Source organism: Tenrec ecaudatus, chromosome 4 (genome assembly GCF_050624435.1).
Source record: "Tenrec ecaudatus isolate mTenEca1 chromosome 4, mTenEca1.hap1, whole genome shotgun sequence".
Lineage (NCBI taxonomy): Eukaryota > Metazoa > Chordata > Mammalia > Afrosoricida > Tenrecidae > Tenrec > Tenrec ecaudatus.
The window spans coordinates 116,458,910-116,486,805 of NC_134533.1; the positions used below are offsets into that span (position 1 = coordinate 116,458,910).

General features: G+C 52.1%; 1 protein-coding gene across 1 annotated transcript in view; it reads right to left on the minus strand.

Moving 5' to 3' along the window:
• The window catches only part of DSCAML1 (DS cell adhesion molecule like 1), a 391,665-nt gene that overhangs the window by 12,106 nt on the left and 351,663 nt on the right, over nt 1–27,896 (minus strand). The window contains exons 18-22 of the mRNA XM_075547828.1: nt 27,413–27,653; nt 22,668–22,814; nt 20,627–20,782; nt 11,786–11,925; nt 486–639 (exon numbers count right to left, since the gene is read on the minus strand). Coding sequence (XP_075403943.1) covers nt 486–639; nt 11,786–11,925; nt 20,627–20,782; nt 22,668–22,814; nt 27,413–27,653 — 838 coding nt within the window. The remainder of the gene's footprint in view (nt 1–485; nt 640–11,785; nt 11,926–20,626; nt 20,783–22,667; nt 22,815–27,412; nt 27,654–27,896) is intronic.

Here is a 27,896-nt window from a genome sequence, read left to right on the forward strand (position 1 = left end):
AGGGGTAGCCTGGCAGTGCCCTCAGCATGGCTGCACCCATCTTGAGCTGGGCTGGGGAGTTAAACTGCTTTCTTCTGAAAAATGGGGGTACACCCACCCCCATCTTGTGCCAGGCTATACGTATGCAGGGCAGTGATTCATGCCCAGGCCCTCGAGCCCGTCAACACCGGGGGAAGGACTGAGCTCAAGGAGGCGTCTGGAGATGCCCAGGGCTAGAACCAGGGCCTCTGAGAAGGAGGTGGGATGGAGGCTCAGTACTGTGCTGAGGGAGAGTCTGGCTTGGGGGGGTGGGGTGGGGTGAAGGAGCACCATGGCCCCCTGCCTTTGAGTCCCAGGCTGGCTGGCAGCTGCTGTGAGGCTCTCCTGGAGTCAGAGGGCAGCAGAGGATTAGGCTGGCAGACAGATGCAGGAGGGAGGCCAGCGGCCAGCTGCTCACAGCCAGGCCAGAGAGCATGCAGCGGGAGGGCCCAGCGCAGGCTCCTCACCTTTGCCCGCAGGCTCAATGGTGACCTTTTCGCTGCTGTTGCCCCGGCCGGCGGAGGTGACGGCGGCCACCCACAGCAGGTACTGCTGCCCGCGGTTGAGGTGGGCAATGCGGTAGGACAGCTGCTCCGGGTTCGTCTCGTACTCGCTGGGGGCCTGCGGGGCAGAATTGAGAAGGATTTAGAAGCAGAGCCCGGCCCTCAGGCACCAGTTCTTCCCCATTCATGGCTGGGCTCAGAGCCCCCACGCCAGCTGAGTGCGGAGCAGCAGGGGGCAGACTTGGCACTGGGCTGGGCCCCTGGGCAGAGTAGGGCTTGCTCAGGGGGGGTCACTGGGCCTGGCTCTATCTCCCTGCAGATGGATCCCTAGTCCCAAGGCAGCCGTGGCATCAGTGTGGGGAATGTGAGTTTGGGGTGAGGGGATTGGGGGAGTTAGGAGAAGGGGGGACTAGAGGAGGGTCTTGGAGTCCCGGGAAATCCTGAGGGAAAAAGCCTCCGGGAAGAAGCTAAATGAAGGATGCCATTGCCTTTTGGGGGTTGCAGACAGGCTCCCAGCCCCCATGTTCGGCAGGTGACAGGCCATCCTGGAGAGGGGCACTCGGAGGGTGACACCGGCCACCCTTTATAAGATCACCAACACTATAGAACATCACATATGCATTTGTACGCTGTATACGTAAGCCTATGAAAAACATTTTTTAACCAAATGACAGTTTTGACAAGTTGCCAACAAAACAATATAGGATCCCAGTGGTTTTACCAGTTGCTTTGATGAAAAGATTATGTTGCCTTGGAAACCAGAGGCTCAGATATTGAAATGAATTGAGAAGGAGCTTTTGATAAGCGCCAGTTTGCAGACCTCCTGTCAGCCGCTTCCCTGGCACGGGCTGGATGGGGCTGACGTCCATTCCGTTTTGTTTTTTCGGTCAGCCTCAGGGAAGGGAAGGAAGGACAGAGCCAAAGCCTCTTTGAAATCAGGGTGGAAGTCTGGGGAGGAGGAGCAGGCCCCCGAGGCCAGAGGATGCTAATCATGAGTTATCTCTGCAGTCCTGGCATCTTGCACACGCACGCCCAGTACACACGCACAAGCTCACACAGATGCACGCATGCATGTGCTGAAGGACATGGGGTCACAGAAGCACGCTCCCTCTGCCCCGTCGCAGGGCTGAGGGACACGGCGACTCACGATAGGAGGACATGTCCTATTGGCCATGCACTGTCTGCTGCAACACGTTGGGGGAGGTGCTGGCAGCCCCACCACACACAGAGCTCCTGGCTGGGGTGGGCGCAGAGCCACCCTGCACCTGCGTGGTTGGCCATGCCATTCAGACGACCTACTTAGGGGGCTGGGGTGCAGACCTGCACTGTGCCAAGATAGGACAAGGTAGTGGCTTCAACCCCTGTCCCCCTCCTTACTACAGATGCCACCTAGAGCGATGCCCGTGGGGCTGAGGCCAGAGGCTTCTCTGCTGCATGCCGGGAGGGAATTGCAGCTCTGCCTGCCCCATGCGGCAGTGGGCGTGGCAGTCCTCTGTGATGGGGACATGCTCTGCACGTCTTCCCTGTGAGGATGTGTGTGTGTGTGGGGGGGGGGGCAAGGGAGAAGAGTCGTCCTTGCTGTTGTGTCCCAGTGATACTTGAGTGTACACTTGTGCAGAGGCCATGGGGATTCTGAAGGCGTTAAACGCTTGAAGGCATTCCAAGATCTTGGATGGCTTCCTTTTCAGCTGGTCTCTGCAGGGATCTCCTGGAATCCAAAAGCACACAGCCAACCCCCCTCCCCCACCCCCACCCCCCACCACAGAAGTTGCAGTGGATTTCAGATTGTAACGAAACAGAAAGCCATGGAAGAAGAAACTCTAGGTAAATATATTTCTGATAATAAAACTAAAGGCAAAAATCATAATCAGGTAGTTTGAATTCATCTAAAGTAGAATCAAACTCAAGGGATTAACTGGCAAATAGAAACATGGTGCTTATCTTCCTTATATAAAGAGCACTTACAAATCAACAAGAACCTAGCAATTCAAATAGAAAAGCGAACAGAGCATGAATTGACAAAGGAAACTGCCCATACGAAAAAGCAACCAACCTAGCTAATTATCAAAGATACGTGACTTAAAACGAGAAGCTATTTTCTTAAGATCAAATGGGCAAAATTGGGGAAAAAAAACCCCACCAAAACCAAGAACAAACCTGGGGTGAGGACCAGGTAGTATGGTAGAAGCCAGACCAAATCCAGGGATACATAAGGTATCCAACTAAAAAGGAGAGGGGAAAAGGAAAAAAAAAAAAGAAATGGGGAGCGGGGGCACAGGCCACTAACCCACCCAAGGGGAGGGGATTGTTTATCTCTCCTTAGGGAAAGAGGACCAGACTTCAACCCGGTGCTCCAAGATGTGAATGCAACATGCTGGCATGGAGTAGGGAACCAGTGGAGAGGTCTGGTGGGCTGGTCCCAAGCCCAACTACATGGACACCTGCCCCTCCCCCCATAATAATTGACTTCAGAAAACAGCATTGAAGCTGCAGCTCAGGGAGAGGGACATGTCTGATCCAGGCACACGGGAGCAAATGAAGGGGGAGGAAGAGAGAGTGGAGCACATCCTGGCCTACAAAGCCCCGAGGACAATATTCCCGCTCAGAGAAGCCAATCCACACAGAAGACCATATGGCCGGCCCCACTATGAGACACGGCATCCCTCACTGACCCATAGCCCTACAGGGGACAACACTGGAGACACAGTGTGGGGATTCTGCCCGATCTGATCCCACCACACTGAGGCAAAACACTAAGGGCGTCAAACAGAACAGCAAGGGGAACAGAGCAGCGGGAATACCAAAAATAGACTTTGGGGCCGGGGCTTGGTGCCCCGTCAGACTCAACTGGAATACACCCATAAAGGCCAACAAACAGTCCTTGAACCAACTACAAGCTTTTCTTTCTTGTTGTGTTTTGTCATTGGCTTGTTGTTGTTTTGTTTTATTTTGTTGCTTGGTTTTGCTCTGTCTTGTTTTTGTGCATGTTATTATCTCCTCAGGTCTGTCTAAATAAGATAGGCTGGATGAACAATCCGGAGGAGAAAACAATGGGACGAACAGTTCCGGGGGGACATGGGAGAGGGCGAGGTGGGTGAAAGGAAGTGGTGTTAACAAAGAAGAACAAGTGATCTAAATCGGTGGTGAGGAGGGTGTAGGAGGCCTGGTAGGGCATGATCAAGGGTAATGTAACCGAGAGGAATTACTGGAACCCAAATGAAGGCTGAACATGATAGTGGGACAAGAGGAAAGTAAAAGGAAATAGAGGAAAGAGCTAGGAGGAAAAGGGCATTTAGAGGTCTAAATAAAGGCATGTACATATGTAAATATATTTATATATGAGGATGGGGAAATAGATCTATGCACATATATGTATAGGTTTAGTATTAAGGTAGCAGATGGACATTGGGCATCCACTCAAGTACTCCCTCAATGAAAGAATATTGTTTTATTAAACTGGCATTCCATGATGCTCACCTTCCTGACACCATCATAGAAGACAAAGTGGGTGCATAAGCTAATGTGGTGAAGAAAGCTGATGGTGTCTGGCTATCAAAAGATATAATGTCTGGGGTCTTAAAGGCTTGAAGGTAAACAAGTGGTCATCTAGCTCAGAAGCAACAAACCCCATATGGAAGAAGCACACCCACCTGTGTGATCACAAGGTGTCGAAGGGATCAGGTATCAGGCATCATCAGAACAAAAAAATCATATAGTTGTGAATGAAGGGGAGTGTGGAGTGGAGACCCAAAATCCATCTGTAGGCAATCGGACATCCCCTTACAGAAGGGTCTTGGGGAGGAGATGAGCCAGTCAGGGTGCAGTGTAGCAATGATGAAACATACAACTTTCCTCTAGTTCCTAAATGCTCCACCCCCACCCCACTATCATGATCCCAATTCTACCTTACAAATCTGGCTAGACCAGAGGATGTACACTAATACAGATAGGAACTGGAAACACAGGGAATCCAGGGTGGATGATTCCTTCAGGACCAGTGGTGAGAGTGGCAATACAGGGAGGGTGGAGGGAAGGTGGGATGGAAAGGCAGAAGCGATTACAAGGATCTACATATAACCTCCTCCCTGGGGGACGGACAACAGAAAAGTGAGTGAAGGGAGATGTCGGACAGCATAAGATAGGACAAAATAATAATGTATAAATTATCAAGGGTTCATGAGGGAGGGGGGAGTGAGAAGGGAGGGTGAAAATGAGGAGCTGATGCCAGGGACTTAAGTGGAGAGCAAATGTTTTGAGAATGATGAGGACAATGAATGTACAAATGTGCTTTACACAATTGATGTATGTATGGATTGTGATAAGAGTTATGAACCCCAAATAAAATGATTAAAAACAAAAACAAGAAAAGAACAAAACCAAAAAATCCCCCCAAAGTTTGGATTAGTTTAGGTGCAGGGAACTTATAAGGATTTTCAATCCCTATGAAAGCATAAATCAGTTCACACTCTCTGCAGGGTAATTTGTAGATGTGTACACAGAACCTTAAGAATTGTCACATTCTTTGTGACCCAGGAAATCTTCCAGAAATTTATTCTAAGATAACAATGAAATATGCACATATTTTTGTGAAGTCTGCTCACTGAAGCATCATAGAATAAGGGTAAACATTTGAAATGTACATTAGATATGGGATCATGGGACTGTTCAGATAGATTATGCATACACCTGTTTTAAAAGAGTATTTGATGATATGGGGAAGCACTTACATATATGCATATTATGTTGGAAAAGAGATTACATCATGCTATGAAAATTTGAATGTAAAAAGCCATGTCTGTGTCTATAAGCAGAAATAAAGCCCGAGGTAGACAGAGGCAGAGAGGCTGAGTGAGGAGAGGTGGGGCATCTGTACATGAAAACGTAGGGAATGTGTACGAGGACTGTGTCCTCCTTCCTCTATGAGTTTACACACTTGACCAGAATTCCTGCAATAGAACTGTTATTTTCATCATCAGTGAAAAACAAGGAATGCTTCGAAACACATGATGCCATTTCCGAGAGAGCTCAGTCCAGCTGTGTGTGCTTCACACTCCCTTCACCTGTCTGCTCTGAGGAGTCCAGGCGGGCGTGTCCTCACACTCCCACCACGGTGCCTGAGCACACTTGCACTCACACACACGTGCCTCTCACCGCCCAGAGCTCACACTCACTTTGAAAAATTCATACACAAATGTATGTATACATTTGCGCATGCGCACGCGCACACGCACACACACACACACACACACACGGTGCCCCTTTCCCCAAACCAGAATTGTGGTGGGCAGAGGGGAGCTTTTTGTAGTATGCATTTTTTATTTTTCCCACTAGGGGAGCATCCAACTCTCTGAGTTAGTGCACCCAGTGGCGTTACCTGGGGAAGGTTCTCTCTGGTCACAGTGAGTTTTTTCTGTAAAACCAATTTTACTTGAACCTCGTCTTTTGTCATGGCCAATGTAAGAGAACAGTGTGAAGCTGTGAATTTTTGTTTCCTGCTTGGGAAAAATGCCACAGAAACTGTTGTGATGTTGAACACAGCTTACAAGGATAGGGCTATGGGGAAACTCAAGTGTACAAGTGGTTTTCTTGTTTCAAAAAAAGGTGAAATGTCAGGATGCAGTATAGCACCGATGAAACATACAGTATTTCTCTAGTTCTTTAATGCTTCTTCCCCACTAACCTGACTCCAATTCTACTTTAAAAATCCAACTAGACCAGAGCATGTACACTGGTACAGATAAGAGCTGAAACACAGGCAACCCAGGACAGATAAACCCCTCAGGACCAATAATGAGAGTAGCCATACCAGGAGGGTAAGGGGAAGGTGGGGGAAGGAAGGGGGAACCGATCACAATGATCTACATATAACCCCCTTCCAGGGGGATGGACAACAGAAAAGTGTGTGAAGGGAGACATAGGTCAGTATAAGACATGAAAAACAATAATTTATAAATTACCAAGGGTTCATGAGGGAGGGAAGGTGGAGAAGGAGGGGAAAAAATGAGGGGCTGATACCAAGGGCTCAAGTAGAAAGAAAATGTTTTGAGAATGATGATAACAACGCATGTACAAATGTGCTTGACACAATGGATGGATGTGTGGATTGTGATAAAACCTGTATGAGCCTCCAATAAAATGATTAAAAAATTTTTAGACAAGGTCAGCATTTGGATTAAAAAACAAATACAAAAAAAGTAAATTTCTTACAGACAGAAAAGAAAAGGTGAGATGTTGACTGATGACTAGCCTCGTCCTGGATGTTTGTCCATTTCTTGACGGACAGCAGTGTGGACTCCTGGTCCACTGGAGTTCATCCACCAGGTCAGACTGCTCATCATGCTTTCTACTTAGAGGCTCTGAAGAGATCACGTAACAGTGTGCCACAAAAAGGGCCTGATTTGGGGTAGACGGGGGACTGGTTTTGCCACCACGACAATGCACCTGCTCCCACAGCCATCTCAGTGCACCTGTTTTGGGCAAAAAACCCAACATGCCTCTCTTGCCTCCTCCACCTCACTCCCCTGACCTTGCTCCTTGAGACTTCTTTTTGTTTCAGTGAATGAAGAGGGACATGAAAGACCAGTGATTTGACGATGTAGACAAGGTGAAGGAAAACAATGGGGCGGGGAGAGGTGCTGTCAGTCATCCAAACAGTGGAGTTTGGAAAATGTTTCCAAGAACGGAATTGCAGATTGGATAAATTTAATAAGTGTAATGGAGAGTGCTTTGAAAGTGATAAGGTTGTTTTGTAAAAAAATTTAAATCTATAGCTTTGAAAAAAAGTCTAGTTTTTTTGCGGGGGCCCTTGTATACACACATACACAAGCATGCACACACCCATTCCACCACCACGCGTCTGCACTTGCAAGGTGGGGCATGCCTGTGCACAGTGACAGTGCTGCAGGAGGTGGCTAGGTGGCTGGGCTCCTCAGGAAGCTAGCAGCCTGCCCCCTGACCCCACACGACGGGGCTGTAATGCTCCTCACACAAGGACACCCAACCTTGGGACACCTGCCTGGGCGGGGGACCCTGTTGGGTGGGAAGTCTCCCCAGAGGATTTCCGAGGGCATGAAGGGGGTGCAGAGAAGGTGCAGTGTTTCCAGGATGGGGACCAGGACCTGACGCAGGGAAAGGGGTCCCAGGCAGTCTGAAGTGAGTTAGTCTCCTAGAGCCTGAGATCACGAGGAGCTGGGATTGTTGGGCACCAAGCCCTTTGAAAGCTTTCATTATCAAATTTGTTGTGCTTTGAAAAATATTTTCTACTTTCTTTTCAACGGAGGTGTTTATGGTCTGTTTCACTTTGTTATTGTTGCTAGTTTTCTGCTTTGTTTTCGTGCTTTTCCGCATATGAAATCCAGGTTAGGGGATCTGTAGACAGTAACTGGACTAGTGGTTCCGGGGGGGATGGCAGGGGGGTTGCAGGAACTGGGGAGCCACTCATGATGAGCACAAGAATGAAGAAAATGTTCTAAAACGGACTGTGGTGATGATTGTGTTACAACTCTTCTAAAAAATTTTACATTTATCGAGTACATAAGCACCTTTTAATGCCTTATTTGATATGATTTAATCTTTATGATAACCCCTACTATGTTATTTTTATTGCAGATTACCAAGCAGGGGTCAAGTTTAATCAGGTAGTTAATGGAGGAGCCCAGCTCTCATGACAGGTAAACTGAGTGCAGAACTCTAAGCCCCTGTGCTGCCTCTCACTGAAGGCTTTCCATGAAGACAGAGACAGAGTGGTCCTCGGATCGAGACGGCGAGGAAATGTGAGATCCTTGAATTCCATCACGAAGTAGAAACAAGCCTGGGATTGGGTTCACAGAACCGCAGGAGCGTGTTGCAGGACTCCTGACTGGCGGCTGGAACTGCTTAACCACAGGACTTCCCACAGCCCTTCTTGACGGGCCTGGACTTCTGAATTGTAAGACATGTGAATTACATGTCATACATGTAATCCTCTCCTATCCACTTCTGGAGGGTGACTTGCCTGTCTCAAGGCATCAAACATGGATTCAGTGACCATGAAAGATGCTCCCCCCCCTTCACGTGGCCTCCCAGCAGTACAGAGGACAAACATGTCCACAGCTGGTTTCCCGTGAAGGCATTCCGTGCGCCTGGGGGATGGCAGTGAGTGGCGAGGGCAGAGGGACGGCGGTGAGAGAAAGCACGAGTGTCCAAATGGAGGAGAGCGTGTGTAATGACAGCCTGGTGTGTGCGTGCGTGTGCACATGTGTGTGCGTGAAGGCCAGGGGAGCAGAGAAAGGAAGCAGAAGTCATGGCTGAACACTGTCTGCATGCGTGGATGCCCAGAACCCACCCACGGTGGGCAGGAGTGACCGCTACAGCTGCCAGACTGGTGGGAGCTGTCCAGTTAACGACATCTGCAGTCCCTGAGGCCAGCCGCTTCCCGCCTAGGGACGGGCCCAATAGAAAAGCAGGTTCACGGCCATGGTTCAGTCATCAAGTGTCGCTCCTGTTCCTGGGCTAACATAGCTGAGTGGGAAGTGGTTGTGTCTTGGCGTCCCTCCTCTAGGAGACGACCCTCCATCCAGGTCTGTGGCCTTCTGAAGGGGGTGCACCCGCTCTCCGACCCTCCCCCCAAGGACTCTGCACTCTCGTATGCACGTGTCAAGACGGCAGTGTGGGCATCCTTGGAGGCCCCAGCACAGGGCTTCTGCAATGCTCCTTCTGAGTGTTGTGAACAGCGACAACCAGAGGTGCGGCAGCGGGGATAAGGTTCTCGGAAACCTGCCTCCATCAGCCCTCGGAGAAGGAGCCGGTGCATTGTCATGACGGGAAGACAATTCCCCAGAGCAACTCTCCTGGCCTGTTCCTCGCCAAGGCCGGCTTCAAATGTTCTTAAAACTTCCTCGTTATGAGCACCCATGAGCATCCTATGTCCTTTGAGAGAATCCATCACCATGATCCCTCTGAATCCCACAGTAGAGTTTGCCCCACCCTCTTCTGGGCTGAGCTCTCGGCCTGGGCTGTAACTGGGACCGCAGAGCTCCTGGGAAGCACTGCTTGGGTCGTTCTTTGAAGGCACCTAATGAGGCTAAGCCACGTGTATCGGTGAGAGAGCTTGTCTGCAGTAGCTCACTGATCACCGAGACCTGTTTGACTAGATTTTGTTTGAAATAAGCCTGTGTAAGGATAAGGTGCTCTGGGTGTAGCAGTTACACATTGGGTTAGGATCTGCATGCTTGGCAGTTCGAAACCACTCGGCAGGAGACGGACTGGGTTTTCTACTCCGTCAACAGCTACCGTCTCGGAAACCCACAGGGGGTCGTGAGTCAGCACTGACTCGATGGCAGTGACTTTATAGTTTATGTATAAGGCAGCGTCACAAAATTTCTGGAAAAGTTGAACGAGGAGGCCATACCTTTTTCCTCCATGTCCTTTCCAGACGAAAGATCCCCGGTATGAACTGGAACCTGGTAGCAACACTTCCCTTGCATTTATAAGCATTCTCAAATGCTTATCAAAAAACCCGCCCTGCCATCAAGTCGGTGGCGACTCACAGCAACCCCAGAGGACAGGGCAGAACTGCCCGGTGGGTTTCTGAGACTGTCACTCTCTGTGGGAGTAGAAAGCCCCGTCTTTTTTCTCCTGTGGAGTGGCTGGTGGTTTCAAACCGCTGACCTCATAGTCAGCAGCCCAACGTGTAACCACTCCCCCACCAGGGTGCCTCCATGGGTACTATAAAGACCACAAAGAATTGCCACATGTGCACACGATGGGAAACCAGCGAGTCAGGAGAGCAAGTGACCTCCAAGGACACACAACAGCGGGGACAGGACTCACCAGCATCAGGTCAGCGGTATGGCGGGAGTCCGTTTTCAGCAAGGACAAACGAGGCCCCATTGATCTCCACTACTGGAGTCGGGACGGTGATTACTCTTGCCGGAGAGGGACACCAGGGGACCTCTGGGTGGACTATTGTTGTGCTCTGTCCCCTGTGCTGGGTTCTGGGTGCTTGGGTATGGGGTGAAATGTCAGGGAGCTGCTCAGTTAGGACATGGGCGCTTTTCTGCCAGGGAAGCTGTGGCTGCGAAGGTGGCAGAGAAGAGGGCACCACCCTTTCTGGGCATGTCCTCTGGTAAGAGGGTTCTGGCCTCATTCTCGAGGGGCTGGCCACCCACACTCAGAGGGGAATTCAGAAGCGCAGGGGAGAGGGGGAGCCGTTTCAGGGCAGTCTCCGGCTGCCAAGAGCGCGTGTGCACATGCTTGTGCTGCTCACAGGTGATGGAGTCCTCCGAGCCCCGGGCAAATCTCTGTGGTCACACTCTGAAAGGGCCCCAGAGCTTCCCTCCGACTCCCCCACTAGAGAGTAGAGGCAGATGCACCTGGGAGAGAGCTTCCTGGGGGAGAAGCTGGAGAGACTGCAGCGTGGCAAACCTTGCAGAACTGTGTGGTTGAATGGCTCGAGGCGACGGAAGAGGCTTAACTCACAAACCCACTGCCAGCGACTCACAGAGACCCCTGAGGGCAGGGAAGAACTGCCCCTGTGGGCTTCTGAGCCTGTAACTCTTTAAGGGAGTAAAAAGTCCTATCTTTTTCCAGCAGAGGGGCTGGTGGTTTCTAACTGCTGACCTTGCACTTAGCAGTTCCACTCGTAACCACTGTGCCACCAGGCCTTTTGAAGAAGGCCCAGGAGGATGCATATTATGATGGTACGGGCTTCCACCACAGCCCTGCGCCCATCCACTCCCCTCTTACCTTGCCACGGACCTGAGCATTCAGTGGAACACGTGGGGACCCAGCCCCCTGCTGCACCCCCCGCTGCCCTGCTTCCAAGGTTCGGGCAGACACTACACTCAGGGTCTCCTCTGTTGGGCCCAGTCACCTGTCTTTCTTCCTCTCCCAGCAGCACCTGCAGGTCCAGAGCCATGGTGCTGAGGCTCACTTCACACCCAGAAACCAGGGCGCAGGCAGGCCTCCATCCACAGCCCCAGGGTTGCTAGGAGCTTCAATGGACAGCCAGAGTGGGAGAGCAGAGGCCCTGGTCCCCCTTCCACCCTACCTACCTGGTCAGGAGCCATTTGTGACAGTCTCGTGACAGTCTTGCAGCCTCAGGAACAGGGGACTGACTCAGTTGGTCCCTGGGTTAGGGTTTGGTTTCTCTTGGGTGGCCAGAACCCATTTTTACACTTAGAGACAAAGACACAACCAGCTGAGGTCTAGCCAGGAACCCAGCTGACCTGCCGGCACCTTGCTCTCTCTCCAGTCCCTTCACTGTTGGCCTGAGTTCCACTTACCGGCTGGGCAGACCCGGGGCTGGAGCAGAAGATGGTGTACTTGCGGATGACCCCGTTGGGCTTGGCTGGGGGGAGCCAAGACACGACCACGCTGCTGGCTGATGAAGGGACTGCCTTGATGCCAGCAGGGGGGCCTGGAACTGAGCAGGGAGAAGACTGGGTCAGTTAGAGGAAGCCTAGGACAGAGCGGGGCAAGGGGGGCAGCGCCATGGAGAGGATTTCTGGGAGAAGGTACCCTTGCCTGACAGAAGGACAAAATGTTCCTTGGGGGGTTGTGACAAAGCCTTTGAGATGGTGTCAGCGGGAGTGGCCACTTTCAGCATTGCTCGGCCAAACAATGATGACTTGGGATAAATGACGGACAAGAAGCACCCACGTTGCATCGTAGAAGGCCACTTGCAAACCTCGAAGACCCTGGACATAAACTTTAAGAGTGACGTTACGTCAACTGACGGGATTGTGCCAATGGATCATGGCCTCACGTGCCCAAGCCAAGAGCACTAATCAATGAGGTGATCAGTTATGTCTTTTTAGCGTCCACACCTGTAGCTGAATTTCTCCGTTTATTGCAAAACCACACACAATGTAGCAGCTGCCCTTTCATCCCCCTTCCCTATGTACAGTAACAAGTCCACCCATATGGGGCGCTCCCTCTCCCATTCCCACCAACCATGGGTGACGATGACTGATGGAGAACTTCTCCCACACGATTTTACCTATTCCTGTCAGTTCATAAAGTGAGAACATGATTTGCTTTATGTGTGTGTGTGTGTGTGTGTGTGTGTGATGATAGATCCATAGGGCACAGGCCAAGGAGGGGACCCAGAGGGGACTTGCTGGGTCACACGGCAGCTCCATCTCTAGTTTTTAGGAATCGCCAGTCTGTTTTCCACAACAGCTGAATGCTTTTGCAGTCGACGAGGGCTTTGATTTCTCCCTATCCCTCCCACATTTGTTATTTTCTGCCATTATGATTATTGAATCTTAACCATCCTTCTCACTGCCATTGAGTTGATTCTGACTCACAGTGATGGTGGCAGTTACATAATCCCCTGTCAACTTGTGAAGGGCTGGAGTCTAGTCTGTCAATCCTGTCATAACCAATAATGCCCCTGTGTGGGCATGAGCTACTCTGGAGGATTCTGGGAACTCCTGCCTTCCTCCCTGGAGCTGGGACACATACACTTTCTGTTTCGTTTTCCTGCTGACAAGACACTGGTGGAGCCAGGGCCCTGGAGCTGGAGGAGCCGCGTGGAGACCCACAGCAGTGCTGAGATGCTTCCACCACCACTAGATCCACAAGACTTTCCACCCACTGGCCTGTGGTCTTTCTGCATTCAGCATCGTTGCATGTACTGCGTGAATCTAAAGAGGAATTTACAGTCTGGGTGGCGGACACATGGGCTAATATTGGACTATGGACTTGATCTGGACTGGGCTGGGATGTTTTCTTAATGTATAATTACTCTTTCTATAAAGCTCTTTCTTATACACCTATGGGTGTCTTTGAATTTGGTTCCTTCATCAACCCAGACTAACACAGTGACCCTGTAGGACAGAGGAGAACTGCCGCTGTAGGTTTCCGAGGCGCTAAATCTTTATGGAAGAAAAACGCGTCACCCATCTCCTGTGGAGCTCCTGGTGGGGTTGAGCCTTCAACCTTGTGGTTAATAGCCCAGTGTGCAACCCCCCACAGCACCAGAGCTCCTTCTGAACCACCCTAGTGGGAGTGGAATGGTATTGCATCGTGGGTTTGATTTGCGTTTCTCTGGTGGCATCTATTCACGTGTCTATTGGTTATCTGAATATCCCGGTTGGTATGATCATGTCCTTTGCCCAGTTTTTGATTGGGTTATTTGCCTTTTTTGTTGTTAAGTTGCAGAAGCTTTCTATAAATTTTACGAGACTCTGTGATGCAGCAAACAACGTGATTTGGCCATTTTAGCCCTGGTCTTTGTAACTCTGACCAAATGACTGAGCAGGATTGTGCAAATAAGGTGCATGGAACTCTAGCTTGGGGGTGGGGGGATGGGTCAACTGTGCCATCCCACCGGGTATAGAATGAGCCACCTGAGAAGCAGGAATGGAAGATCTCACTGCCACCAAGAAAGAAGAGCCAGGAGTGGAGCACAACTTTTGGGTCCTGTGCCCTGACCCTCCTTGCTCCAGGAGAAGGGGCAGCTCAGTGGAGGCAGCAGCACCAAGCACACAGGGTGGAGAGGTGGTCTTCCCAGCGCCATATGCCTTTGGGTAGGAGGTGGCTGGGCAATGGAATGCCTCCAGGTACTTAATCTGGGCATTAGGTTGACGGCTGTCCCACGTGGTCTGAGCACCTTCAGGCCGAGGCTTATGATGGAATGGAGTACCTTTGGGTATTTATTAACGGCACTAAGAGAGAATTGTAAATTTACCTGAGTAGGACCGAGGCCAAGGGACCTTGTGGTTGAGAGGCCAAGGACCAGAGAGAGTCATACCTGGCGGTCTGAGAAGAGGTGCTCCTGGCCAGAAGAGCTGTGTCTTGAGCATTTCTGATCCTGAATTGTAATCTCTTAACTTCCATAATAAACCATTGCTAGTGTGGTCTGTGCGTTTTGCTTGGCCAGCAATGATGTGGCACGTGCAGTGGGAGGAACGCCGGTGTCAGAATTGGTCAAGAAAGTTGCGGAACTGAGGCGTGTCTGATCGTGACCCCATAGAAACTGGCCTTGGAGGGTGACTTTGATTCTCTCTCCTCCAGGTAAAGCCACGCCCACACGCTGTTTGTACACTCTTCCTGCTTAGGTCATTTCTCGTCTGGAGTTTGTGTCTTGGCTCTTTTGACGAATGTGTTTAACTTAACGAGGCCCTAGTTCTCTCTCTGTCTTCTGTGGTGTGTGTATTTCATTGTTGTGTTGGATCATCTATCATGGAAAAAAATCGGGTCCCCAAGCTTTACTCTGATCTTTTCTGCCAACCATTTTGTGGCTTTAGGTGTAACATGCAGGCTTTTGACCCATTGGATTTGTTTTTGGAGATGGTGTGAGTTAGGGATCTTGTTCCGTTTTCCTGCAGGTGAGATCCTGTTTTGCTAACACCCTTGTGCACGTTTGTTTTCCTTGTCAAGAGCCAGTGGCAGGTTGTTTTGACTCCTAGAGTTTTGTAATTTGTTTTTAAATCAGGAAGAGTGATGCTCCTACTTTGGTCCCTTTTCAAACTGCTTGGACTGTTCTAGATATCTTACCTTCCCATGTACAATTTAGGCGTTCGTTTTCCATGTCTGTAAAACATGCTGTTGCAGTGTGCTCAGGGTTGCACTGTATCCGTAGATGTCTCTGGGTAGTAGCAAGTTAATTTAGCTTTAAGGCAGTGACTAACGTATTTGGATTTAGGCAGCTCTCTTTCATCCAGTTTCTATTTCTGAAGTTTCAGTTATCCGCAGTCAAGCATGGTCTGGAGATGTTTAAATGGTGGCCTGTTCCGAGTGGCATGGGGAAAGCTCGTGCTATCTGGTTCCATCAGCGACCCGACTTCCTGCTCCTCTGCTGGGTGCAAGACTGGGAAACAGAGTTGGCTGAGTGGCTGCTCTGTGCCCTGCTGGTGTCCAGTAGGTTAATGCTGCCCACTTGGTGCACCCTGGGTACATGCGATACGTATATCTAGGAACACCCCATCTATCTATCTATCTATCTATCTATCTATCTATCTATCTATCTATCTATCTATCTATCTATCCATCCATCCATCCATCCATCCATCCATCCATCCATCCATCCATCCATCCATCCATCTATCCATCTATCTAAGGTTCTGTGCTGTCCTTTGTTCTAAGCATCCACTGGGGGTCTTGGAATGTCTGCCCCATGGATAGGGAAGAGATACTGTATATACTATTTCACTAAACACTTCTGATCTGCCCCACTAATTCTATCTTCCTTTCTCTTTCTTTTTGTACTGATTTTTTTACACCCCCTCTATTAGTTTGGCCATTGATTAGTCTTTCACTACTTTCCATAGTCACCCTTTAGATTGCAACATACATCTTTAATTTGCCAAATTTTAATATTAATAATTGACATCTTTCTTTTTTTCCTCAGAGATTTCAAAGACCTTAAAACTCCCCGTTAACCCCCCTATTTGTGTGTCCTTGTGGCTTTTGGTCCTAGTCTGGAGCATACTTCAGGCACCACGAGCGGACAGCACCATCCTTTTATGGAGCAACATCACATAAGAGTTACTCAGTGAAGTCTGTACTTTTCCTCTTTTTGAATCACCAAGTTTTCATCTGGGACAATGTTCCTTCCATCTCAGAATGCCCTGTCACATTTAGCTAAGGCAGGTGTTTGCTCAGTCTCTGGATCTCATCTTAATCTTGACAATAGTTTTGCAGGATATAAAATCATAGACTGATCACGCTTTTCTTTGGGCATCTTAAATATACAATTGCTCCCCCGCCAATGTTTCTGGTAAGGAATTAGCTTCCCCTCTAACTACTGCTCATGAAAGGCAGCGTGCGCTTTCCCGCAGATGAATTTCAAGACCCTCTCTCTTTGTGCTTTGCTTTTTTAGCAGCTTTATTTTGATGTGACACGCTATATAGGTTTCTAATCGTTCTTGCTTTTGGAGTTTGTAGAACTTCTTGAATTTAGAACCGATGTTTTTCATCAGTTTTTCACGGTTTTTGGACATTTTCTCTTTGGGATCTTTTGTCCTCATTGTACCCTCTGTTCTTGAGACTCAGAATGTGGTTCTTGCATCAACATCAGCAGCACCAACCGGGAGCATGACAGAAATGTGAAATCCCAAGTTCCGCCTAGACCCACGCAATCAGGATCTGAATGTAACATGATCCCGGAGTGAGTTGTAGGCATATCAAAGCTCTGAGCATCTTACCTGCTATTCCTATCTTTCCATCCATTTGCCTTTCTGTGCACTCTGCGTATTTTCTTCTGACCTATCTTTCAGTTTGCTACTTGGCTCTTCAGCTGTGTCTAGTTTGCTATTAAACTCATCTATTGAATTCTTATTTTGGGGTGTTTGTAATTTTTTTGGTTCTAGAACTTCCATTTGGTAGTTTCTAATTCTCTGCTGATATTTTGATCTTGTGTAGGTTTTTAATGTCCTAGGTCATTTCCAGCATAATTACTTCAAAGTCTGTGCTTGATAAAAACCACTCTTTGGCATCCTATGGATGTTTTTCTTTTGTCCTGCGGGAATTTACTTTTGTTGTCCCATGATTTCTTTATTGTATGCCAGGAACATCATTTGTGGAAATAAAGGATTCATGTTTGCTTCTGATCAGCACCGGGCGGTACTAGTGGTTTGGGGCCACCTCAATCTAATTCCCAGAATATAGGTGACTTGAAGCTAAGCTGTCTGTTCTTGGTTCACAGTTTCCAATTGTGATTCCCGTTAGGGTCTCCACTCAACGTGAGAGGCCTCACCAGGCAGACCCCTCCTCCGCCCACTGGCAGACTCCATCCCTTAGTCCCTCTCTTTCCAGAGCTGCTCAGCCTCTCAGCAACTTCCCCCGGATTCATCAGACATCCCCACGGCAAAGGTGTTCCAAATGCAGACTCACATCCTCGCCCTTTATTATCTGTTAGATACTGGGCCAGTACTTCTTCACTCTCTTGTCAGCTCTTTGATGCCTTGATGTAGTTTCTTTAAATAATACTAATAATAAAAATGTAGCTGGATTCCCTAGCTGTCATCAGCAAACAAGAAGAGAACACCGAGTTACCGAGGCGGCTGTACCGGACCTGGAATCCCTCTGACAAGTCTCTCTAGACCTGCCCCCTCCTCCACCTGTCATTTTCACCGTCTTTCCTCACTTCCGCCTACATGCCCACAGGGTTTACCAGGGCTCCCTGACATCCAACTGTAGCCCACTTTCCTCCCTGGGACCAGTCCTCCACTCAACCGCAAGAGTTACCCTTCAAAGGCCTAGGCCTATGCCTCTTCCTCACTGGAACGCCAATAAAGTCATCGAAAATCCAACTCAATTTTGTTCCCTGCTGCCGGTCGCTTGGTTTTATATTCCTTGGAAGGTGAAGACCAGGCCATCGAATCCTCCCACTCAGACTGACAATCAGGACCTGGTAAGTGAGCTTGGCGGAATAGGTTTGCATTTGATCTTTTTGCTTCCTGCGCGTTCTTCTGATTTCCGTTATTTTTTCCTCCTTTGGGGAAATGCAGCCTTCTGAGGCAGACAGGCGGGAGTCACAGGATTAGGATAGTTGCCTAAAGTCACCCAGTGGAGCTGGCACTGGGACACAGACCTGTGGGATAACTGCGCCCCAAATGGAGGGGACTTGCCAGAGGTGGGGCCACAGTGATGCGGCAGGCACAGTGGTCTGCCTCTCCGACATCCGCCCCTTCCGATTGTTTGTAAACAGGCTCGATTCTGATTGGATGTCCACACTGCTCCAAGCATCAGAAAAAGCTGTCCTCCTGGCTCACCCCAAAGATCGCTCATCTTTAGGCTACTTCAGTCATGATTGGTTCCACTTATCTTTCAGGGATTGGTTCAGAAGAGGGACATGACTCCAGGCTGCCCAGTGGGACGCCAGAAAGATCGGTTGAAGGGGTTTCTGGGAAGTTTCTTTCTCTTCCAAGACAGCCCCATGTCCAGGAAGAGTCTCGCCTCTCCCCTCTGACCTCTGTCTTGCCTGGCTTTGGTGTCGGGAGCCGCAGTTATCTTGCGACGCGAGAGAGCAGCTGGCAGAGCAGAAAGACAGGGATGCCTGAGCCAGCCCGAGCGGCCCTCATTCCTGCTTCCTTTGATGTGCAGCAGTAAAGGCCCTTCCTGCTCAAAAATGGGCTTTGTTCTTACTGTTTCCTAACCGGTGCTCCTGCTCATGCTGTGACAGGAAGTTCAGAGACCATGGAAACAGGAAGCGCGGCTCACCACCTGTCAGCACGCGGCCTTTGCTTCCCGGGCCTCAACTTCTCACCTGAGGCCAGAAAGAACTCCTGCCTTTTAGGTTATCGGGAAAGCTGAGTCTTAAAGGTCATGCATAAGAAAGCACATGACACACGCGTGAAGCCACGGCTGTAACTTTGGATGAAGTCTCATCTGACAGCTAGCTGATTCCTTCCTGCCTGGTTTTCGCATCCGACCAGAACTGTCACCTCACCTCCTTGCCAGCGTCTTGGTAGCCCCAAAGAAACCTTTGCTAGTACTGGACAATTTCGTGGGGATTTTACGATGATCTTGCTAAACAACCTGGATCTTGATCCACCACCACAATCACTATTTCCACCAGGGGAGCTGGGCTTCCAACAGGTTCAGTGACTTGCCCAAATGCACGTCTGTTGTCTTTACCAGAGCCTCGCCCCTCTGCAAAGCTGCCTCTTTAAGATGAGCGCACTGCCTCTTGGGACACTGGATCCTGCCCGTTGCTCCTTCTAGATGTGGCTCCCCCAGTGAAGGGCTAGAAGGGTCTTGCAGGGAGAGATGGGGCTCCTGGGACTCTGGGTCCCCTCATGGCACCTGGCTTCTGTCAGCGGGTGCATACAGGGGTGCTTAAGGCTCAGGCGCCACATCAGAGTGGGAGGTCCACGCGGTTCACCTCTGCAGGCCAGGAAGGCACCTGTGTGTGTGTTCTCTCCACTCACGCTCCACTACCACGAGTCGATGTGGACTCATAGCAACCCTATAGGACAGGATAGAACTGGCCTGGGGGCTTGCCGACTGTAACTCTTCACGGGCCAGAAGCCGCATCTTTCTCCTGTTTAGAGCTGCTGTCCTTGCGGTGAGCAGACCAATGCACAACCCACTATGTCACCAGGGCTCCAATAGGCCCAGGCATGGAGTGCCACCCAGCTCAGTCTCCACGCAGGGCAGAGACTCTGCCCACCGCTGTCCCAGGATGCCTTGATTGAACGCTAGGAGAAGCAGGGCAGGTAGCTTTGTAAATATTTAATTGCTCAGAGCTTGGGGAGGGGGCTGATGGGAAGGAAGGGGCTCAGGGCTCTTGGCAGCATGAAGCAGAGCCGGGAGCCAGTCTGGTCATGGAGCATGGTACTGTGCTATGACTTCACCAACACGCCAGACCCAGCAGCTTCTCTTTCACTGGCTAACCCCTTCAGGACCTTCCGCCAAATTGTGTGGGTGGAACCTAGACAATGCCAGGAAGGCTACTGCGATGGTGAGTGGGCGTTACTGGGTGCCAGTCGTACTGCCCATGAGCCAGCATCTCTCCTGGTTCAGACACATGGTAAAGTGTTCAGTGGAGCGGCTGGGTGGGCAGGAGAACAAGGGCTAGAAGCAGGCCCCTGAGCTGCCCACGGAGGCTCACAGGGCACATGTCCACAGCCCTCTTGGGCCGTTCTCTGTGAGCACTGCCCCTGGAGAGGGGTGTCCCTCCTCGGCCCCTGCAGTCTCCTTTGCTTCCCTCCCAGGGGGACGAGGAGGAGGGTCCTGCTCTGTCTTCCTCACCTCACTCTGCTGCTGCCTCTGGTTTTCCGCAGTCCTGTCCCCATGGGGAAGGGCTCTGAGATCATCGTTCCCCAAGGGGGCACTTCCCATTCCCCGGATGAGAAGCAGCCCCCACACACCAAAGCCCAGGGCCTGGCCCAGGATGGGACAGTGGGATCGCTCACCCAGGGGGAGTTGCCACCCTCGCACCCATCCCAATATCTGTGTCTCCAGGAAACCGGCTGAATTTTGGGAGTGGATGCTGGGAAAAGATGCTTGCGGGGTGATGGCAGAAGGAGGTGGTGCGACTGGCCTTTGACTTGGTGCTGCAGAGGGGTGGGTGCAGCTCTGGGCACCAGCTATAGCCTCCCTTGGCACTGAGGTTGGGGTGGGTGGGTGGGTGGTGGTGGCTCAGCCTGGACCCCTGGCAGGTGGGGACTCACCGTCCTCCTTGGTCTGGATGTAAAGCACGGTGCTGCGCACGCCGTCCCCCGCCTGGGTGTAGGCCAGCACCTGGACGCTGTAGTTGGTGAACTTCTCCAGGCCACGCAGCTCCACTCGCTCCCGCGTGGTGGTGATGTTCTGCATCTCGCCCCACTCTGCCGGAGACACGCAGCCTGAGTGCGCCCGGCCACAGGCAGGTTTGCTTCACTGACACAGAGCATGCTCCATGGTGGCAGAAGCAGAGGGCCCTCTACCTCAGGGTGCACGGAGGTAGAGTTGGGGCACTGCTCACAGGCTCTGGCTCCCCACTTGGCCCCAGAAAGGTGAGGGACACATGCTGGCCTGGACCTACCTAGCCTTCTGCTGACTGTGCATCACCTTCATCAATGTCAACGTAACATTCACCCCTTTAGGATCCCTGCCCCCTCCAAGCTGCTGTCGCCCCAGGCAGGATGAGGCTGCCTCCCTGCAGTCGTGGACAGTGACCTGCGGCCCATCTGCCTTCTCCCCACCAGGGAGGACAGCCAGCTCTTCCGGCAGAACATGCATGGGGATGCTGGTGAGGCTGGCGGAGCTGCAGACATTAGCTGGGAGGGCCAGGCTATGCCCCAAGCTCAGTCAAGTCTCACTGTGGCTCTGCCTTAGAGAGGGTCCCCTGGGAAGGCCAGGGTTGTGGAAGGCTCTGGAGTTGAAAACCCTCTTTCGGGGACTACTGGACCTTCAAGCAGCCAGACCCAGACACTGGCTGAGCACAGGCCACATACTAGCTGGGGGCCAGGCGTGGGCACTGGGTCTAAGGCAGAGGCTGACCAGAGGAGGGCAACCTGCGGTCCAGGGGACTGTGCATTGCTTGACGGGACCCCGGGTCAGTGCGGGGAGGGCGGGGGATGACTCTGAGATGCCCGAGCAGCTGGCCTTCCTTCCCAGGAGGTCTAGCACCAGCAGGCTTGCCCAGGACGCCGCCCCAGGAAGCCGAGGGCCCAGTACAGTATGGCAGCTGAGGTCAGAGGGCAGGCAGTGTTGGGGAGACCGATGCCCACAGGCTTTTGAAAGAAGCAGCAGTGATGGAACACAAGGGACCCCTCCTCCTGGGGCCAGCACTTCCCAGCTTAGCATGCTGGGAAGTACACAGACCAAGCCCCCGGGTTGGAGGCCTGCACCCTTCTTGCTGGAGGCAGTGGAAACACTTGGCCAGGGCACTGTGAACGGGCCCACTCCAACCCTCGTGGTGGAGTGCATGGCCACCGAGCTGGGGCAGTGACTACAGCTGCTCCAGGAAAGGAGGGAGCACGGGTGGCCTTTTACGTACACATGCTGGCAAGACACTGGTGGGCAAACCCGCGCAGGCCAGTGTACCCGGGGCATGGGAAGACACCAGGAGGCTGGCCATCCTATCAGGCAGACTCCACCTGACACCTGGATGCCTGTCTCTGGCCTGCTCTGGGCTCTGGGTGAGGGCTCATTTCCCCAGGTTGCACCCCTCCCTGCAGCCTGCCTCTGCTGGGGTCTGGCCAAGGGGAGCTCTCACCAGGTTCTGGTAAACTCTGTTTCCTCCCCTGGCCCTGGCAATAGTGGCTTTCAGCTGTTGCTGGCCCTGGGGGACTCCCTCCCTCCTCCCCGTCCTTCCTCTGAAAGCAGCCCCTCCATTTAACTCTCTTCCATTGCCCCACCTGAGTGTGCCCATCGCCACCTGCTAGGGCCCAGAGGGACCCAGCCACCAAGGACGAGCTTCACTATCTTGAATAGAGAAGCAAGCACTCCGCTCAGAGCTGTGGGCTGGGGTCTCTGGCCCCCACTCACTAGAGAGGAGACCCTGTTTCACACCAGCCACCCTTTCCCCCACCACTGGTCCAAAGGAGCACTTGTGAGTGGGCCCTGAGCTCTGTGTGGCATCTTTGCCCCCCTCCCATGGGCCCACATGGATATACAGAAGGCTGCATGTCCACTGGATGTCCCAGGGCAAGATGCTGAGCCAGAACTCAGTCTGAGAGCCAACCTTGAGCCACCTGTGCCCATCCCCCCGAGTCCCTGTACACTCACCCCCATCCATGTAGAGTGACCAGAAGATGACCCGATAGCCTTTGAGGACACCATTGAGGGTGCTGCGAGGGGGCTCCGACCAGGAGATGACGGCCACATCTGAAGTGATGGACAGGGCCCGCACATTCTCAGGGGGCTGGCTGGGCACTGCGTGAGGCGGGAGAGGGCACATGAGAGTCTAGTCAGGCTGGGAGGTCTGGAAATAAGTGCACAGGGGTGTTGGGTGGGGTGGGGTGGGATAGATGACCTGGTTCTGGGAGTTGAGTGAGCAGAGGCTTGCAGAGCAGCAAAGTGGACAGAAGCTGCACCTTCCTGGTTCCAGCTTTGTATTCTGAGTAGGAGGTGCTGAACTTAGCATGAGCCCTTGGGCATCATCAGTGGGCCACTGCGGCCCCAGGGACCCACCTCCAGTGAGCCCACCAGTCTGACCAGGAGTGTCTGCAGGCCACTGCGTATTGAAGAAGGCAGCGGTGCTTCAGTGGTGGAATTCTCACCTTCCGTGCGCTGGGTCGGGCTCAGTGCCCAGGCTCTGCACCTCACACCCACCCACCACCCATCTGTCACTGGTGGCTTGCATTTTGCTATGTGGCTAAACAGCTTTCCGTGATGCTTCCGGATGAGGAAGGACTAGGAAGAAAGGCCTGGTGAACAGCTTATGAAAATCTGTCCACTGTTAAGAACCCTCACGGTCATCATCGTTTGGGTGTGACAACAGCCTGCGGATGGCACAGGACTGGGCGGTGTTTAATTATGCATCGAGTCCAGGCCGACGGGATGGCAGCCAGTGACAAAATCATCTGACGTATTTAGAGGCGGTCAGTCTCTCGGCAGCATGTGGCCAGGCAGGCTGAGGCGAGACCTGCCGCCCGTGTCCCTATGTCAGACCGAAGGGAAGAAAACACCAGAAGAGGATCTCACCCGACCACGATGATGGGGAGAGAGTTCCATTTTGACCTTTAGGATTCATCTCCTGCCCTTGAACATCGACACACCCCAATGCCTGGGACTGTGGGAGAATCAGCTCTCGGGGTGTGTGTGTGTGTGTGTGTGTGTGTGCGTGCTCTGTCTGTGCCCTTGACCACCTCCTTCCCACAACGGACTTTGTGTTTAACCTAAATCCCACCCTTCTGGGCTGGCCCGGGCCGGTGTCCTCTGTAGGATGACAGATGGCCTTGGCATCCGCCTGCCTAGGGAGAAGTTGGCGGCCCCTCCTGCTGGCTCTCGATGAGGAGCCGGGACGAAGGGGAAGGCCAAGGCTGCTTCGCTCTGAACGGGAGAAAGAAGGCACATGCTGGATGGAAGGTAATTAGATCCCGTTGCCCCACAAGAGGCAACTCTAATTTTTATGAGCATTTAAATGATAATACATCATCCTAACAATCCTCTTTGAGAATGATAATTGTTTCATATTACTTAGGTGTAAAAATATAAGCACCATGTAATTAGGGACCCAGTGTAATAAACTAATACAGATCGCCCGTTCGAACAAAATGAAGGTAATATAATTATGAAAGAGACACTATTGCTAAAGCAGGGGCCCTTGAATACCCCAGGAGGAGTGCTAACATTGCCAGGAAACGATCAGGATCTGACAGGCTAACGAGGGCCTTAATTAAGTATGAAAAACTGCTGAGCAAATGCTGCGGGAAAACTTTCACCCCCTCTTCCTGTTTTGAAAATGACTCCAAAGCCCGTGCTCCAGCTTTCCCCCAGATCCTGGATGCTTCCTCCCCCCAACTACCATGATCCGAATTCTACCTTGCAGGGCTGGATAGGACAGAGGCTGTACACTGGTCCATATGAGGGTTGGAGGTACAGGGAATCCAGGGTGGATGATACCTTCAGGACCAAGGGTGTGAGGGACGATGCTGGGAGAGTGGAGGGTGAGTGGGTTGGAAAGGGGGAACTGATTACAAGGATCCACATGTGACCTCTTCCCTGGGAGAGGGACAGCAGAGAAGGGGGGAAGGGAGACTCCAGATAGGGCAAGATATGACAAAATAACGATGTATAAATTACCAAGGGCATATGAGGGAGGGGGGAATGGGGAGGGAGGGGGGGGGGAAGAGGACCTGATGCAAGGGGCTTAAGTGGAGAGCAAATGCCTTGAGAATGATTGGGGCAGGGAATGTATGGATGTGCTTTATACAATTGATGTATGTATATGTATGGATTGTGGTAAGAGTTGTTTGAGTCCCTAATAAAATGTAAAAGAAGAAAAGAGAAAAAAATGATTAGGGCAAAGACTGTACAGATGTGCTTTATACAATTGATGTATGTATATGTATGAACTGTGAAAAGAATTGTATCAGCCCCAATAAATTGTTTAAAAAAAAAAAAAAAAGCCCGTGCTCACCTCTCCCTGTTGGAAATCCTAGCCCCGCCCCACCCCCACCGGACCAAGCATAGGCTGTGTTGCCCTAGTAGGGGCTGGGGGTGGGGCCTGGCCTGTGCCAGATGGAGCTCAGTGCAGGTCGGGCAGGCTGGTGGGCTCAGGACTGTGTTCCACCTGGAGCTGCGATCTCATCTCGGAGCATCCTACCTCCGTCCCTTTCTCCCTGCCTCCAGCCTTGCACACAAGCAAAAGGTACCAATCGGGTGACGGGGTAGGGGTATGGGATTTGAGGCCAGGCCTGCATTCTGATCCTGGCTCTGTTCGTCACCAGACGGGGGATTTGGGGCAGACGACTTGGCCTCTGGGAGTCTTGGCTATCTTTGCTATACTTCTCAAAGACGCCCCCTGGACCGGCAACATCAGCATCAACTGGACTTACTAGAAATGCATATTCTTGACTTAAGTAGAAGCTCTGGGCATGAGGCCCGGCGGCCCACGATTATATCCCTTCTAGAAGATTCTGATGTACCTTCAGTTTGAGAGCCACGATGTTAAGATAGCTCTTGGGATGGAAAGCCCAGCGGTAAGAGAGGCCGCTGATCTTCCTCAGCCCTAGCGGGAGTCAATGAGAGTCTTGGGAAAGGAGAGGGGCTGGAGGAGGACTGCCCACATGTAGCTCGGGCACCTCCCCGACCTCCCCCTACTTCTCTCTACCCATGTATCCCCCACCCATTTCTCTGCTCACCTTGACCCCACATGTCCAGGGCTCTGGGGCTACTAGCGCCTGCTCCGGTTTAAAGGCCAGACTGCGCCCCAAGGCGAGGACATCAGAATCTCCAGGGAGAAGCCGGGGCATTTGCCTTTTCAAAGTCCCCAGACAGTTTCAGTTTGTGACAGGCCAGGTGAAGAGCCACTGGTAGGAGCTAAAGGAAGCCTGCGAGCACTGTGGCGAAGCATGCAGCTGCTACTCTAAAGGTTGGGGGTTCAAACCCACCAGCTGCCCCCTGCAAGAAAGATGAGGTCATGTGCTCCCTGAGGATCCGCCTGGGAAACACTATGGGGCAGATCTGCTCCATCCCAGAGAGGGGCTCCGAGTCAGAATGGACTCAGCAGCGACGGACAGGGTATCCACTCCTCTTCACGTGGACGGCACTCTGGGGCCTAAGGTGCCCCTGCCCAGAGCCACAGCAACTTCAATAGCCTCAGGGACACGGGGACACTGGACTAAGGAAGGCCACAGAAGGACTGATGCTTTTGAATTACAGGGTCAGTGAAGAAGACTGCAGGAACCTCGTACTGTCAGGAGAACAAATAGATCCTTCTGGGGAATGCTCCTGAGAAACAAAGGTGGCCCTGTGCTCTGGGCATGTTCGTGGGAGGGCGAAGCCCCTGGAGCAGGAATCATGCTGGTAAAGTAGGGGGTCCATGAGAGAGAGAGAGAGAGAGAGACAGAGAGAGAGAGAGAGAGAGAGAGAGAGAGAGAGAGAGACCCTCACTGAGATGGGTTGGCACAGGGATTGCCACCACGGGTTCAATCAGGACAGGCGAGGGACGGTCCAGGACCCCGCATTGTTCCCTAGGGCCACCACGAGGAGGAATGGATTCGATGGCACCGGGAAACAACAAGGAGCACACAGAAGAAGCAACTCCCAGAGCTCCTTGAGAAACCACGGGTCTGGATCTCAAACCCTGGTTTGGGGTTGAGGTGTCAAGAAGGAAGCTTGGGAAGCTGCTGGGCTACCTTTTGGTCCTGCTCCTTGGGGGTGGTGACCAGCCTAGCCCCGTGTTGCCTGGTCCAGGCTGAGGCTCAGTTGACAGCGGACACCCTCTCTGTGCTTGGAGAACAGGCATGCCCTGCTTCATCCCACCCGTCTCCCCTGGAAGAACTGGGTCCCACCGTTTAGTCATCAAGAGCTTAGAGTCCTTTCGAGTCGTCAGAGAATGGAGTTTACAAAATTGGGCTCAACGTTCTCTAGGGCATGGGTCGCAGGATCTCTTAACTCCACAGTCTCATCCCAAGTCCCCAAAACAGAGGGTGGGGATTCCAGCCCAGATTTGGCTTTCCCCCCTTTCCAAGCTGGAAGATGTAAGGGAGAGGAGACAGGCCCCAGAGAGAAGAGGACGGAGCTGGGGTGAGAGAGGTGAGGGAGGGCGCCAGAGAGGGGGAAGAAAGAGGCTGCTGACCCAAGGAGGGCAAAGCAGAAGGTGGTGGGGAGGGGCGAAGAAGCATGGCTGGAGAGAAGGCCTGGCAGATAGGCCAAGAGAGACAGTGCGTGGGTGGAGAGATCCGTGTGCTGGGTGGGGCCCGTGGCAAGGGGAGAGGGGGCCCATGCGGACCAGGGGACCAAAATGGCATCCAGGAGAGGGCCGGCCATGGGTCTGTGTGCCTTCGCCGGTGCTGGGCGCTCACCATCCTCCAGTGTGGTGGCATTGATCTCGCTGGAGGAGGGCCCTGTGCCTGCCCGGTTGAAGGCTTGGACCACCACCCCGTACTGGGCGAACTTCTTCAGGTTGTCCAGGGTGTAGACTTCACTGTCCCCCGTGGCCTTCATCTCCACGATGCTGTACTGCCCATTGCTGCCGGGGCTGTTCTCACGGTAGCCAATCTGGTAGCCGCGGATTACACCATTCTGCAGCTCCTTCTTGGGGGCCTGTGAGGACGGAGGGGACAAGGGCGCAGTGACACCCAGGGCAGACCAATTCTCTCCTTGCTCCCCACCCATCAATGGCTCCCATCCCATTCTGAGGGAAAGGGGAAGTCCTTACAGAAGTCTCCCATGGCCAGAGGTGGTCAGGTCCTCCATGGCCCTTCTCTGCTGGCTTCCTATGTTCCAGCTCCACTGGCCTCCCACCTCTTCCTTGGTCACACCAGGCAAACACCTGTCTTGCAGTGT